Source organism: Maniola jurtina, chromosome 19, assembly GCF_905333055.1.
Source record: "Maniola jurtina chromosome 19, ilManJurt1.1, whole genome shotgun sequence".
NCBI classification, from domain to species: domain Eukaryota; kingdom Metazoa; phylum Arthropoda; class Insecta; order Lepidoptera; family Nymphalidae; genus Maniola; species Maniola jurtina.
This window is the reverse complement of record NC_060047.1, coordinates 11789193-11804409: the sequence shown is the minus strand read 5'-3', so window position 1 is coordinate 11804409 and position 15217 is coordinate 11789193. Positions and strand designations below refer to the sequence as shown.

At 40.4% G+C, this 15217-nt stretch overlaps 1 protein-coding gene across 3 annotated transcripts in view; it reads right to left on the bottom strand.

Moving 5' to 3' along the window:
* The window catches only part of LOC123875258 (homeobox protein homothorax), a 476104-nt gene that overhangs the window by 278034 nt on the left and 182853 nt on the right, over positions 1 to 15217 (bottom strand). For 2 of the 3 annotated variants that reach the window (XM_045921002.1, XM_045921003.1), the window contains exon 7: positions 7159 to 7282. The exons of the other annotated variant lie outside the window; for it this stretch is intronic. In XM_045921002.1, the coding sequence (XP_045776958.1) occupies positions 7159 to 7282 (124 nt within the window). The remainder of the gene's footprint in view (positions 1 to 7158; positions 7283 to 15217) is intronic. 3 annotated transcript variants of the gene reach the window in all.

Below are 15217 nucleotides of genomic sequence, written 5' to 3'. Positions count from 1 at the left end.
TTGTGCCTGAAATATTGATAAGGCATGCTCCCTGAGGGCGAGTTATTGGGTAACTTGAGAAGTTACTTCATTTGGTTCACGATTGACGGAACCAAAATTCTTACAATAAGATGCTCCTAATACTTTTAAAGTTCCTACCCATATTATAATTGATGCGAAAGTGTGTTTATTTGTTAATTTATTGGTTTGTCCTTCAATCACGATGTAACGGAGTAATGGATCGACTTTTTGCATGGGTAGGCATGGGTATAGTTCAAGACCTGGAGTGACATAGGCAACTTTTCATCCCGGAAAACCAAAGAGTTTTCATAAAGTTTCATTAGTACAATTAAAACACACAAACAGACATACTTCGAATTTATAAAAATCATATAATTGCATTAGTAAAGATTCCCCCAATACGTAAGTAGGTTAGAGAGGATATATAAAATGTTCTAAATTCTAATCTTCTCAGATTTGGGCGCGTTTAGAACCTTCGTACGTTTAGTTAATAATTGTCACTACTAAGTACATCATTGTTTGACAATTAGAAAGTGTACAATATTACCCAATTTGAATAAATGACTTTGACTTTGACTATAATGTTCGAAGCAGCCGCAACCAAACGTAGCTTCATTTACGGATGAAAAAACAAGGTAAAGTCCCTATCAAATTCGAGAAATAAAATCATAATGCCAGCAATTACAACCGCTGTGTACAATTAGTGTAAAAAATCAATAAAAAGTCAAACAATCCAGGCAAACCGACAACCGTGAAAGCGGCGAATCGATTTGGGATCTTTCGTTCCGTCGACTTCGGTAACAGACACGCGTGACGACTAAGCCGATGAATTTATTGTATTAATTATATTTACACTATGACTATTGCCTTTTGTTCGGCTACTGAGTTCTAACACTGATACTACTTGTAATGGTCCAAGATCCCACTGCCGCCAAACCTTCCTTATTTTCTGAGAAACAAAATGTGTGGGATAGAGTAGTGCTAGTGTGTGTACGTAAACATATTTGCTTACTCGGGCCAACTTACAGATATCCATTGCTAAGGGCAATTAGAAACATAACTCACTTTTCTTAATGTCTGAGTGCTGATTTTCATGTATATTTCCTGAGTATCATAATAAAAAATTACGACTCAGACAATACAGTAAGATAAACTATGTCCGATCCGATAAACCGATTTTGTATAAAGAGGTGTCTACTGAGTGCTGACGTCGATATTTTACGAATTTTTATTTCTAAACAAAATCGAAATAGATTCTCCAACTAGATTACCAGCACACCACAAGATAATCTCGCATAGACCCGGATGAAGGACAGAATTCAAGACGCGGCTCTGACCGCGACATGCAGCGAATACAAAATACCAATACCATCTAACTATAATAGTCAAGGAACTAGGAAGGGCGAGATTTTCTTGACCAGAGTGATTGGGGCAAATGACAAGAATACGATATAACAAGTAAGTAGTGATAATTTTATTTAGGGCCATCTCTCCCATCCTCACTAACGAATTAAGTAATCCATCCATACTTAAATAAAGTGCGTCTGTCTTTCTGTCTGTTTGTCTATCTGCTATGTTTTCACGGCCCGACAGTTTAACCGCTTTTGATGTTTGGCACAGAGTCAGCTTACATTCCGGGGAAGGACATAGGCTACTTTATATCCCAGACAATTAAAAAGTACCCACGGGACTCTTAAAGGTCCATCCATTTACCACATTCTTATGAAATTTGGTATATAGAGGTGGCTTGCGTCCAAGAAATTACCATTCAAAACTTTTTATCCCGGAGGAACAAAGAGTTCCTACGGGATTTACAAAAACCTAAATCCACGCGGACGAAGTCACGGGTATCATCTAGTTACACTATAAAGCACAGTAACCGACACAGCTCTATGGTTTGTAAAGCTGAAGTAACATCCATCGATAGATCGAATAACCGATTATCGCCTGGGGTCCCAAAGTGCTGGAATGCCAAACCTCGCAGGCCGCAACGGGAAGCCCAGCGCTGGCAGTCGCCCCGCTAGGTAGCCAGACGACATCAAAGTCAAAGTCAAAGTCAAATATTTTATTCAAAGTAAGTACAACTGTACACTTTTTGAAAATTAGTTGCAGATATCATCATCAACAAAGCACTGCAGCCCTGGGTCCTTGACTTGGTCCAGGAAACTCCATCAGTGTTGGTCAGATGCAGCTTTCTTTCAGCTCCGAACCCCCAAACCCTCATATCCTGTCCGCTCCGTCAATCCACCAACCTATAGGTCTTCCTCGGCTTCTACGGCCATCTGCCTTTGCAACTTTTTGCAGACTGTTGGTGTTGTGTCTCTCAATTTTTTTATCTATGGTGGTTTCTCTCGTTTGAGTCACAGATAAGTACAAGTACCCGGCAGGAAATATTGTACATAGAATTTTAGAGAGAGATAACAGTTTCACAGAGCGTTGTCTCTGTCGTAGAGACCGACAAAACATCACACAGGTATGAATGACAGAGACGGTGCTCTACGAAATCTCTTTCCAAAGTTCGATGCGCAATATTTTCTGCTGGAAATAAATCATTGAATTGGTCAAATAATAAAGGCGTGTCAAAATGGCGTACGCGATAATTATTCGTCGGAACTATGCATAATGTATGTTAAAATTTATTTAAGCTCGCAAAAAACACTCTCGCGCGACAATTAGCTGCATCATCTCGCGTCTCGTCCGAATTTCATCGCATAATTGTCAGTTATAATTGAAAAACGCAATTACCGTCCGAGCACGACGGTTAATTAATATTAAATTCGCAAATAACCGGAGAGATGAACTCAATACACCCCCATAGGTAGAGCGGATATTGAGGACTTCGTAATGGCATAATTTATTCGGTCGCACGATTCAGAAACACGAAACGTTTTTAATTCTGACTCAACTCGTTACTTGACACATAATATTATTTCTAATAATAATAATAATAATCTTTATTTTGTCAGACAACAAAGGCCCACAATATTATGTTAGTGACCATCTTAACCTATGTTATATATGATAATATAATGTATGTTAGTAAGAAGTTGTTCTAAGCAATTTACCTATTTGCTAAAAGCTGTTGTATTTTTGCATCATTTGTTTTGAAGATGAGCAAAATAATTTGACAGTTACTGAGAGAAATGCGTAACTAAAAAACTAAACTTTCTCTAAAAGCCAAGGAATTCGGTTTTACTAATCCTATACGTAGGTATTAGCTTTTGCTTGCAATTCCGTCCGCGGTACATAATAAGTGATTTGCTGTTGCTACTTTTTCATCCATATTTTAAAAGAATGACAGCAACAGATTTAAACATTGTCTAATTTAAAACACCGTTTTGTTAGACCGAGAGATTTTACATGAGTTGAATGCTGCATTTATATTTATCATTCTGTACTAAATATTTTTTTTATGAGACCTTGTTATACCTAGAAATCTGTTGACATTTTGACACAAGAAAAAATTGTCAGACGGCTCCTTCCTTTTTCTTATACTTTCACATGTGACATTTTCATCTTTATCCCGTCTGTTACTAATGTAAAATTTAGGTATCTTCGCAATAATGACCCCCTCTCACCCCTTGCCTTGCAAGCCCCTCCCTCCCCCGGGACAAGGGGAGGCGTTGTGATTGAATTATAGGGAAATTTGGAATTTTGAATAATTCACCGTCCGAAGTTGAGTTAGCCCTTTGCGATTAGGGCTCAATGTTCAAGGGTGATAACTTCACTTGACTGCCATGATCAACCCATCGCTGACCCTCTACTGATCACGAGTCTCCTCTCAGAAGGAGAAGTGTTAAGGCTTAAGGCTATAGTCCGCCACGCTGGCCAAGTACGGATTGATAAAGTTCCCATCTTATGGAAAACTCTAACGCATGCAGGTTTCCTCACGATATTTTCATTCATAATTGTTTAAAACGCACATACAAGGTGTATAACCAGAACGCTAGCAAAATCGGAGACAGGTGATAGTATTGATGATTACGGATAAGATACCACTAAAAACGCTTTTCTTAAAATCCTGTCTTTTCAAGTTCATAAATTGCAAATAAAACATCTGACTGACGCTAGAGGTCAACGAACATTACGTAAATAGGCCCCTCGGGGTCAATGCTCCGTCGTAAGTGGGATATTGACCCAAGTTTTGCACGCTATACATTGCGGGTTTGGAAAATACTGAATGACTAAAACTACGAAACAAGGCAAATGGTTATTGGCACTGGATTGTGTTTAGTTAGTTTAATAATAACAACCCTAGCGTTCTGGTAACACCTTGTATATCCCCGAAAAGTTATAGATGCGTGCCCGGGATCGAACCCCCTGACCTCTTGAAATCACTACTATCAGAGTAGTAACTCCACCCGTTGCACTATTGTCGTACCTACTCCTAGCACAAGCTTTACGCTCAGGCAGAGGGTACGGAGAATGTTAGTCATGATTAAAATGGCAATTTTTTTTTTTAACTTACTAGGCTATTATAGCTCTCGTGATATCACCGATATCGGGAGCAAGGAAAGAAAACTTTCAACCGAAACCGATTAATGTAACCGCTAAATGCAATTTCGCAATGCTGTGTTTGCGAACTCATTTACATTCGGATTGTACTCATGCGAATCAGTGAGCTATAAATACCGAAGGAAAATGGCCGACGAGTATTCCACTAGGTATACAGGTCAAGGGTTATAAGTGACAGGTTATTAAACTGCTCCATTAGCACCAAGCGTTAATACTTCGGGCTTCGGGTTTCCTCTCAGAGTGAGAGTGGGTTTAGGTCATTCAAGCTAGCCAAGTAAGGATTGGCAGACTTTACACACCTTTGAGAACATTTTAGAGAACTCAATGTATGCAGGTTTCCTCACGATGTTTCTCTTCACCTTGCTTCGTTTTCGGAATTACTTTTGCTTAAAACGCATACTTCAAAGAGTAAAAGACTTCCCTGGCGCAGTGGTAAGCTTTATTGTCTTATTAGTGGGAGATCCCGGGTTCAATTCCCGACAGGGATTTGGAATTTGTATTTATAATTTCTAAATGTCTGGTCTGGTCTGATGGCAGGCTTCGACCGTGGCTAGGTACCACCCTACCGGCAAAGCCGTGCCGCCAAGCGATTTAGCGTTCTGGTATAATGCCGTGTAGAAACCAAAAAGGTATGGGCTTAATAAAAACTGCCATACTCCTTCCAGGTTACTCCGCTTCCATCTTAGATCGCATCATCACTTACCACCAGGTGAGATTGCAATCAAGAGCTAACTTGTATCTGAATACAAAAAAATATAAGTATATAATTCCCAATAGTTAGATATGCGTACCCTGGATCTCGCAATAGGAGGCAGAAGCGATTAGACTATCATCGTTTTGTGTAATTTCGTCATAGATATTTTCAGCACTGAAAAATTTGTTGAAGTCAACGCGTGAGTGAACTAATCTAAGAATGGCGATCATTAAAGGTCAAGTTGCAAGTGACGGGTATTAAACGAGCCGCCGCCAATAGGGCGTGTTACTCCTACGCAGCCCGTACCTAACAATTAACATGTCCACACTCCGATCTAGATCCGACGCGATACGTCAACACCCGTCAAGAGCCAATTTAAAACTGACAGCAGCACTTCGTCGCGTCACAATCTCGTGTCACCTTCTCCTTCCACAAAGGAAACGGTCGAGAAAAATTTGAAAAGAGAACTCGACGCACGCGCCTCCAAACGAGTATATCCCGCTCGTTGACGTTCAGAAATCAGTCACTCGCGTCAGAATCACTCGTCACATCACAACGACATATTACGTTCTGAATCTCGATCGATTGTCATGTATCTTTCGTTCGGAAATGACGGATGAGCGCGCATTGAATGCCGAGTTATGACGTTTCGGTTCCGCGCCGGGCGGCACAATAGGTATTGAAATGAGGCGGACGACAGAATTGTGATGCATGTATCGGCACCGCATCTCGCCCGATTATCGCTTTCATATGCCTATGCACTGGGTAATTTGTGTGGGATTACATTGTGTATTATTCAAAGTAGGTCCTGTCAGTGCGAAGCGTGCGGATCGTATGAATAACCCGCGGTGTGAAGGTGTGATTTCACAAAAGACGCAATCACCGGCGCGGCGTTTGACAGCTGTCAAAAATGGCAAAAGCGCGCCCGCGCGAAAAACTAACAAAGTGTCGCCGATTGTGTGTGTTTTTTTAACGATTTTCGCGGGAAAATTACGCTTTCGGCCCACGTTTGTGTAATTGTTTGGTTTGTGGAACGGTCTCGTTGGCGCGAACGCTGCAGAATGAACTAAATTGAATTTTGGTGAGCCGTTGCAGTGATTTGTAAATGGCCAAGTGGAAACAATAATGAAAGCCCCCAGGCATTTTTTAATCAAATTGATAAAAGCTTTAAGTGTAGATTAAAATGTTTTCTTTTTTACATTTATGTTTTTGTACCCTATTCGGTAGATTTATAGGAGACATGATAAAACTTTAGCCGAATAGGATAAAAGATGGTTGAAAAGTTAGGTTAGCTTTTAAGTCACACATTGAAAACAAGGGGGATGAACAAGACATTATTAAAAAGAAGAGAGATTTTAGAAGATGATGTTAGAGGTAGGTTTAAAATAAACCTGCTCTACGAAAGTGTGATAGTTTATATTTAAACAGGAAATTAAAACAAAGTCTTGACTGATTGACTCATCCACACCCGTTCTAAATCTTTGGACCTAGAAACCTGAAAAACACAGAGTTTCCGTTTATAATATAGACAAAAAATAATGCAGGATTTTTCGAAATTCTCATAGAAACGAAGCATGTCACTCATGTCGCTAGTAATATCACAAGGGCCACAAGTGGGCACAAGTCGAATAACGGTTTTTAAGTTGAAGATATAGAACTTACACATCAACGATGTTTTTTTTAATGTATGTTTTGCTGGCAACCCTCCGACATCAACGATGGTTGGTTAAAGAATATAGGGCTAGTTTTTAACACTCAAATCGAAGATATGTGGCCGGTTTTCCGTTGTAGATGAAGATGTAAGGTTGGTTCTTGCTTGTAAAGTCAGAAATATAGAATTCTCGGTTGTAATGTAGATGATCTAGGGCTGGTGTTTCGGTTGTAAAGTCAGAATATCTGGCTGGTTCTCAGTTGTAAAGTCAGAGATCTGGTATAGGTAGTGGTCTCACCTGGGTCGGTCGCGTCGAGGCTGGGCGGCGGCTGGCTGAGCGGGCCGGGCGTGCCGCCGGAGCCCGGCGAGCGCACGTCGTCGTTGACCGCGCCGCCATACGACAGCGACGACGACGGCGGCCTCTGTTGACAAGGACCGGGAAACTCGCGTTACAACTAAGAAAAACCGGTCAAGTGCGAGTCGGACTCGCACACGGAAGGTTCCGTACCATCGTTGCTTACCCGAAGGGTGCCAACGAGCCCTGTTACTAAGAAGCCCCCGCTGTGCATTCGTCCGACAGTCTGGTCTGGCTGTCAGCGGGCCATATCTCGTGAACCGTAATAGATAGAAAGTTGAAATCACAGAATGTGTATTTCTATTGCCGCTTTAACAACAAACAATAAAAAAACTAAAATGGCTGCCATGAAAATTAAAAAAAATTTAGAAAGAGTTATTTCTCGTACGAAGGTACGGAACTCTTCGTGTACGGTTCGGACTCGCACTTGAGCAGTTTTATTCCTTTTTTGTATAGCGACGGTTTTGAAATTTTTATTATTTGTTGTTATTGCGGCAATAGAAATACACACTCTGAGAAAAATTTCAACTTTCTACCTACTTATTACGTTTTATGAGATACAGCCCGCTTTCAGACAGACGGTTGGACAGACGGACAGACAGCGGAAGCTTAGTACATAATACGATCCCGTTGGCACACTTCGGGTACGGAGTTCTAATACCACAGGTGAGACCAATCCACTGAACTCGATTGCCTCCAGACCAATACCAATCAGATGTTACTTCAATCCAGTCTTAAAGGTCAGTCTATGGCTGAAAAAATTTTGCTTCATCCTTGGACTAGGCCTTGACTGGCCTGGGGAGAAAAACTCTAAGTCTATCTTCGCATTATTGGTTTTCTTATGAAATCGGTTTAGGGTACATCGGTTGGATGATTTCAAAGTCTACAAATTACGGACATAGATTTATAGCTATCCTAGTAGACCTTGGGCTGGACTGAGGCTTGGACCTTGGGCTGGGCTGACCTGGACTAGGTAATTTATAGGTAGGTATCCAAGTAGCCGTGTTTGGTGACGCGCTCTTGGAAAGGCCTATGTCCAGCAGTGGACACTTACAGGCTGATGGAATGGAATGGATTCAAGTAGCAAAATTTATGAGGATATGCGTAGTTAAGGAGACTCTGATTTTAGACTTTGGGCAGTTGAAAAGACAGCATAAAACACAATGAAATGGAAAAGTTTGTAAGAACAGCTGGGTAAGATGCATTTTTAGGGTTCTGTACTTTATAATGCAAAAATGGAAATCTTATAGGATCACTTTGTTTTCACATTACTCAGTTTGAACTTTGATATTTCGGAAAAAGACTAATCCTCTTTATTCCTAATTTCGCAGGTATTTCAAAAAAAATCGTCCTTGTACCTCCGTGCAGCTTTCTAGGTCTAAGAGTTTGGACTTTTGGAGGACTTTTTTGTTTGTACTTATTGACTACAGTTTTTTTTAAAGACCAGCTTTAATACCCATGCTTTCCTACAGCTAAGTATAGTACTTCGTAGTGTTTCCGTTGCGCGCAGCTAACGATGCGCGTGCGCACGCCAGGCCGCCATTACGCGTCACCTGGCGCTAATGGCCGAATCGGATGGCGGGAACACTCCAATTGGCTCGTTATCGTGATTCCTTGCTAATTTTACTATTCACTAATCTTCGCTTTCTAAGAAGTTGCGTGTGAACTGTGAATGTAGGTTTAGGAACACCAGAATAAGTCCCTGTATGTTTATTTTAAGATTTTTCGTCACAGTTGCTAGCACGTAACCCAAATAGGTACCTATTTAAGAAATTTAACAGGCGTGCGGATTAGAAACGGGTTAACTTGACGAGGCATTAATTTCAGTATCAATTGCACGTGTAAGCGTCTAATTTAGCCACTAATTTCGTAATGTAAATTCCGCTTTAAGACTTTAGTCTGGCGAGGCGAGGCGAGACTTGGCTTTGCCTGGTGATTGTGATACGTACCTGGGTCAGTGTGAAACCACCTTTAAGGGTTTCTTGTTTTACTGAACCCGTGATAATAAAATGATAATAAAAGTACAATAGCAAATTATGAACTCATGGAGTCATGATTGATACCGATACGTAATTCCCCATGCACTGGTGATGTAATTACCAAAAAAACGCCACGTTAATTGGTGTTCATGTACCGCTAAATTGATTGTGAGCACTAACGATCGTTAGGTGTCTAATTACATACAACGGGGATTGTTCCATTTGAAATAATGGTCCCCGGCTTAATTGAATATCGTTAAGATTAGAGCGGGACCTTAAGCTAATTTAAAATTTCTCTACCATCATCTTTATACAGAAAAACAACAACATTCTAAGTAAGTAGGTAGGTACTGTTCTTTCTGAATTCAGTGAAAAAAAACTATTTTTTAGGGTTCCGTACCTCAAAAGGAAAAACGGGACCCTTATAGGATCACGTCGTTGTCTGTCTGTCTGTCGTGTTTGTCGAAAAACCTAAAGGATACTTCCTGTTGACCTAAAATCAGGCGGGGCGCCAGCCAGGTAACCTCCCAGTGTGCCTGGATGCTGCTGGTCCCTTTTGGATGCGTCCGAGGGGAAGAGCAGTGTTCGGGCCGGTGCGCCCCGGTAACATGGCTAATAATTTCTCTTCGGAGATATTGTTGGCTATGGCTAATGACCTGGCAGGGGTGGAGGTTTCTCCGCGTGTCCCTCTGACTAGCAGAGGGCACAGTGGACGAAGCGGAGGATGGGACGCGGGCGACGTGCGCGTCCCAGGGTCGGGGGACGCACTTCGTTGGTGCGTCCCGGAGGTGCGGTGGTGGGGACCGAGCAGGTCCCCGGTGGAGGGTCTGCCTTGGCAGACGTCGCTGGCTGGGTCGCGGTTGTTTGCTTCGGCCGTTCCCGTGACCCAGTCGCCAGGCGACGCGCAGTAGCGCCGCTGGGGTTTAGTGGGTATTCCGGTCGCCTCTCGGCCGGCGAGTCCCACATACCCTCCCTCAGCTGGCTGGCTGCCTCACGGCTGGCTGGCTAGCTTCCGGGGGGGATGCGTAAATGCATTCCCCAGCGTCAACAAAAAAAAAAAAAGACCTAAAATCAGGCAGGTAGGTAGGTCTTATAGCACACTTAAGGAGAAAAATCCGAAAACTAAAAACCGAATTTGTCGTCACAAAAAAAATTAAAATGTGTTTAAATTTTCAAAGTAAGCTAACTATACCAAGTGGGGTGTCATAAGCCTTTTCATAATAATTATGAAAAGGCTTTACCTCTACATTCTAAAACAAATTTTTATATATTTTTACGCATAATAGTTTTTGATTTATCGTGCAAAATGTCGTAGAAATACGGCTGGTCGTTTTCATTCGCGGTTACTTCTTCCTACATGATATTATCTAATTATCTTTAGATTTTAGAACTTTGATGTCTTGAGTTTACTTTTATCTTCAATAGGTACTCTGAACCTACATTCGTTGTTCTAGTTTTGCACCTAGAGCTATTTTAAATCTTGGTATTTTTAATTTTCAGTCTTCACTGTTCTGAGTACCAGTCTTTTAAGGCCATAGAGTCACATTATTAACAGACTTCATGGCTCTACAATCCAGAGCCATGATCATTTAATAATAAATAATTAATGACATTAATGATATTTTTTTTGGCAGGCCTCACGGATTTGAGGTCTAACCATTTTATGGCCGTACCTACAGCAATGAGTTTTTTTAAATAACTGGCTTCACTCCTATAGCTTCTAGTTTCTTCACTATTACTATACTGTACTACACTTTAACTCATTGGTGCTATTATTTAAACTTAATATGATATAGATCAAATTTTATCTGTGTTTACTTGTCAATAAGATTATTTAAATGCGACTTTCCCAACACCGCATAATATATTCGATGACGCCTCTGTAAGTGAAATTCCTTACAAAAATAGCACACGCATAACCCAACTGGCAATTTCAATAATCATTAAAGAAACCGAGCAGACGGCGAATTTGAATTTGTATTTAGAACAGATGTCCGCCGCCACTTTCAATTACACCAATCAGATGCTGACGATACTCAGGTCTACACTCTATTCCCTAATTTGAATATCGAACACATGTTTCCAATGTTATCCACGACTCCACGAGTTGAATGTTATTCATCCATTAGAATTTTATTATTTACTTAAAACTATTTACACGCGCGTTAAATAAATTTATTTCGTGATTCTACTTTAAAATATAGGAGGGTTTTAATTGAATGCTAAAAATTATTATTTTATGAATTCTTCAAATGATTAAAATGTCCGAAAATGAAACGCCTTTTTATAAAATATGTTCTTGAGAGGTTTTTAAATAGGTACAAAACCTCGGTATCATTCGGTATAATTATATTATTTCTTATTTTCTGTCTGAGAAATATTGTGTTAATTGCGAAATAGCAATATTAATTTTATTTTTATTTTCAAAATGACTCGTTCAGAAATCGAAAGCGATGTGAAGTGTCAGTAGGTAGGTATAGTTTATTTTTAAAAGGTCTTTTTCGTGTCGGGAAGCGTCGCTAATGCGCTCAGTTCACACCATGTGTGTGTATCAAAAATGACTTGTTCGCCGTTCAGTAATTTCACATTTTATTGTTATAATTTTGTTTATCGGCGGACGGAACGGGGAAATAATTTCGTATCGTTAGCGAATGCTGTCAGTCACCATTTGGCTAACGATCGTCAAAATAACACCTTTCGGATATAATTATTTTCCAATATTATATTTTTTTCGATAAGTGTGCGTGGACACGCGATGTTTGGTTGTCAAATACGTAATGGATTTAATTTTTTTTTGAGTGCGCGTCATATTATAAACTCTCTATTTAAGATACTTATGGCTTATTTATTTGTTTGTCTACGTATCACGCAAATACTAAGGGGTTATTTAACCTATTGTCGTAAAAACTCGGAAAAATACCTAGCTGTTAGCTGTCGAAGTTACAAGCGTTTTAAGCAATTAAATATCACTCGCTTTAATGGTTAGAAAAAACATTGCGGGTAGTAATATTATTATAATCTGATAGCACAAGTAAAGAAAAAAATCCGATATCCGTGAATTTTTGCTTTCATCCCAAAAAAAAGTGTTCCTAAAATAATACATATAAGTGCATCTACGTAGCGCTGTTCGTCATTAACTTGCTGACCTGTACCTAATACCTACTGGTTTGAAATTTCCTGTACGATGGTGCGGAACCACTCGTGTGCGACTCCGACTCACGCCTGGCTAGTTTTTATTGTCTTAAAATAACATCTCTGCAGTCCGAGGCGGGGTCGGCTCGTGAAGTGGTAATTTCGCAACACATTGTGGGTCGCGGGTTCGTTCCCGGAATGGGCGGGGACCGTTTGTGATTCGGGTGAAAGTTTTTTGCGGTTTTTTCGAGATCTGTCTGTGGGAATGTTTTGTCATTTGGCAGAACGACACGTCATGTTATTAAAATTAACTTGTTTAGTTTGTTTGGGTACCTAGAAATTATGACCACATTTATAGTATTCGATTGAAAAGAGCAACCGCCGAGTTTCTTGCTGGTTCTTCTCGGTAGGAACGGCATTCCGAACCAGTGGTAAATTATTTGACGATTCAAAAGCACTTGTAAAAGTTTATTTGAATAAAAATCTATTCTATTCTATTCTATTATATTGGTCAAAGATGATTCAATAAATCATATTATAAACAATATCAATTCTTTTCTGGACCAACGTCTTAAAAAACGATTTAACTATTTAACATTTATTATGACCAAGTACCTACACAATATTATATTTTATTATGTTTTTTGGAAATAAATAAAGTTCTGGTTTCCGCATTTCTTCTTATTATTAACAACTGAATGGAAAAGCGTAGCGAAGCCTAATTTTTAAAACGTTAAGAAACCTACAAATATGTACAAAAATATGTTTGTGGTTTTAGGATTCCGTACCCGAAGGGCGCCTTATCTTTTCTAGGGTTCCGTAGCTGATGGGTCCACAGTCCACCACACAGGCGTAATGCGGATTGGTACACTTCACACACCCTTGAGAACATTATGGAGAACTCTCAGGAATGCATAGCTTCAAAAATTTAGAGATGGATGCCGGGATTGAACCACCGACACTCCGAATCGCGTAGACGTCTTAACCACTAGGCAATCACCACTCTACCACGGCAGCAGAGTTGATACCTTTTCCGAAATGGCCACCGAACCCATTCCCACTAAAAGTGGTCCGGGGTAAACAAACAGTGAAACAAAAGAAAACGCTACATTAAGACGTATGACCTCTCTCAAGATGACACAATAGTAAACTCTCATTTGGCAGGATTAATGGTAATGGAAAAGTCGAGTTGCCTATCCCCTCCATCTCCACTCCCCCACCCCCCACCCCCGGGGGATGGACAGACTTGGACCATGCTTATCGGGTATCTTTGATGTCATAATTTATTCTTGGACATATTAGTTACTTGGAACCGTTTTAAGTTGGGCATGTTTTGGATGACTTCATATAAATAGATCTAGTTTATTGCATTTGGCTTGGATCTTAGATCAATTTGTTTATAAGTCACTGTATAATATAATTCAAAGTTATAAGTTGATTTTTTTTTCACTACTAGCGACCGTTCGCGGATTCACTCGCAGAAATGCAAATCGAATTTCGAAAAATCCGGTCTTATTCATTGTTTACATTATAAAGGCGGTTACGCACTCATCCGATCCGAGTCCGTGAAAATTACGTTTCGAAGTAGGTAGTCATAGAACTATTTGTTATGGTAGCTTTCGCACTAGCTCCGACTTCTGTCATCCGACTCCTGTCCGTCATCCGTGAGAATATCTCGGATGTGCCTCGGATTCAAATTGGACATATGACGTAGCTATTCTGTGGACGTCTAAAATGTCCACTGAATAGCTTGGATTTGGATCAGAGATCGGTAGCTATCTGCATGCCATAGCCCAATCCGTCCAGTAGTTTGAGCTGTCCGTTGATATATTAGTCAGTCAGTCAGTCAGTCAGTCAGTCAGTCCTTTCCCTTTCCAGACCTTTTCCTTTCATATATTTAGATTTAGATAAATAATATTAAATTTCCAAGTAAATTGCAAAAGTATTTTGCATCACGTTTTACCCTTTAACCGGTTGCAATAAAGAAATAATAAATACTATTCACGTGAAGTAAACGTTAAACAAAATGCACACCGTTTCGAAACTCCAACGTCCATGTTCCCACCTGGCACGGAATGGAGTAACCCGATCGTGCGCACGCGCCGCTCCAAATTCAAAACGATTTAAATATCGAACGTACTTTACTATTGTTCTTTTATTAATTTGTGAATAGTTTATTGCATGTACAGGCCTTTCGAGTATAATCGACTTCCTTGAAACTTTCTATATGTTGTTTGTTTTCTAAACAGATTTTTATCGTAGGTAGGTACAGTTCAAGAATTAGGCAGATCTGTGTGATTTGCGTTACTTCCCAGCCTGGTAAACTGAGGCCTAATTCATATTCATTCTGAGGGGAGACCTGTTCTCAGTAGTGAGCCGGCTATGGGTTGTGGATGATGATATTTTGCGTTTAATTGGTCAACTTTTTTAGTGAGAACGTGAAATAAACGATTCTAGCGCTTGTTCCCGCTCTCCACTACCTTGCCGTTCTCCTCCGGCGCGGCGTCTGACTGGCTGAACTGACTGGCCGAACTGATTTACTGGCTGGACTGACTGACTGACCGGACTGCCTGCCTGACTGATTGACTGTCTATCTGTCTGACTCTGACTGACTGGACTGACCAGACTGACTAATGACTCTAATATTATAGATATTATATTATCTTGTAGTAATGACACGGAACCCTTCGCGTGCGAGTCCGACTCGCACTTGGCTTTTTTTACGTAATTATCGATTGAAACTAAAGCTCCAGCTAATGCAATATAAATGATCGCCCCCAAACGCCCAAAATGTATTTTTTATTAGATTCGCTAATATAATTAAGAAATTTCGCGCCACCCTCTGGGGTTGCGATATAGAGCGGTCTCGGACACGCGAGCGGTGTCGGGTG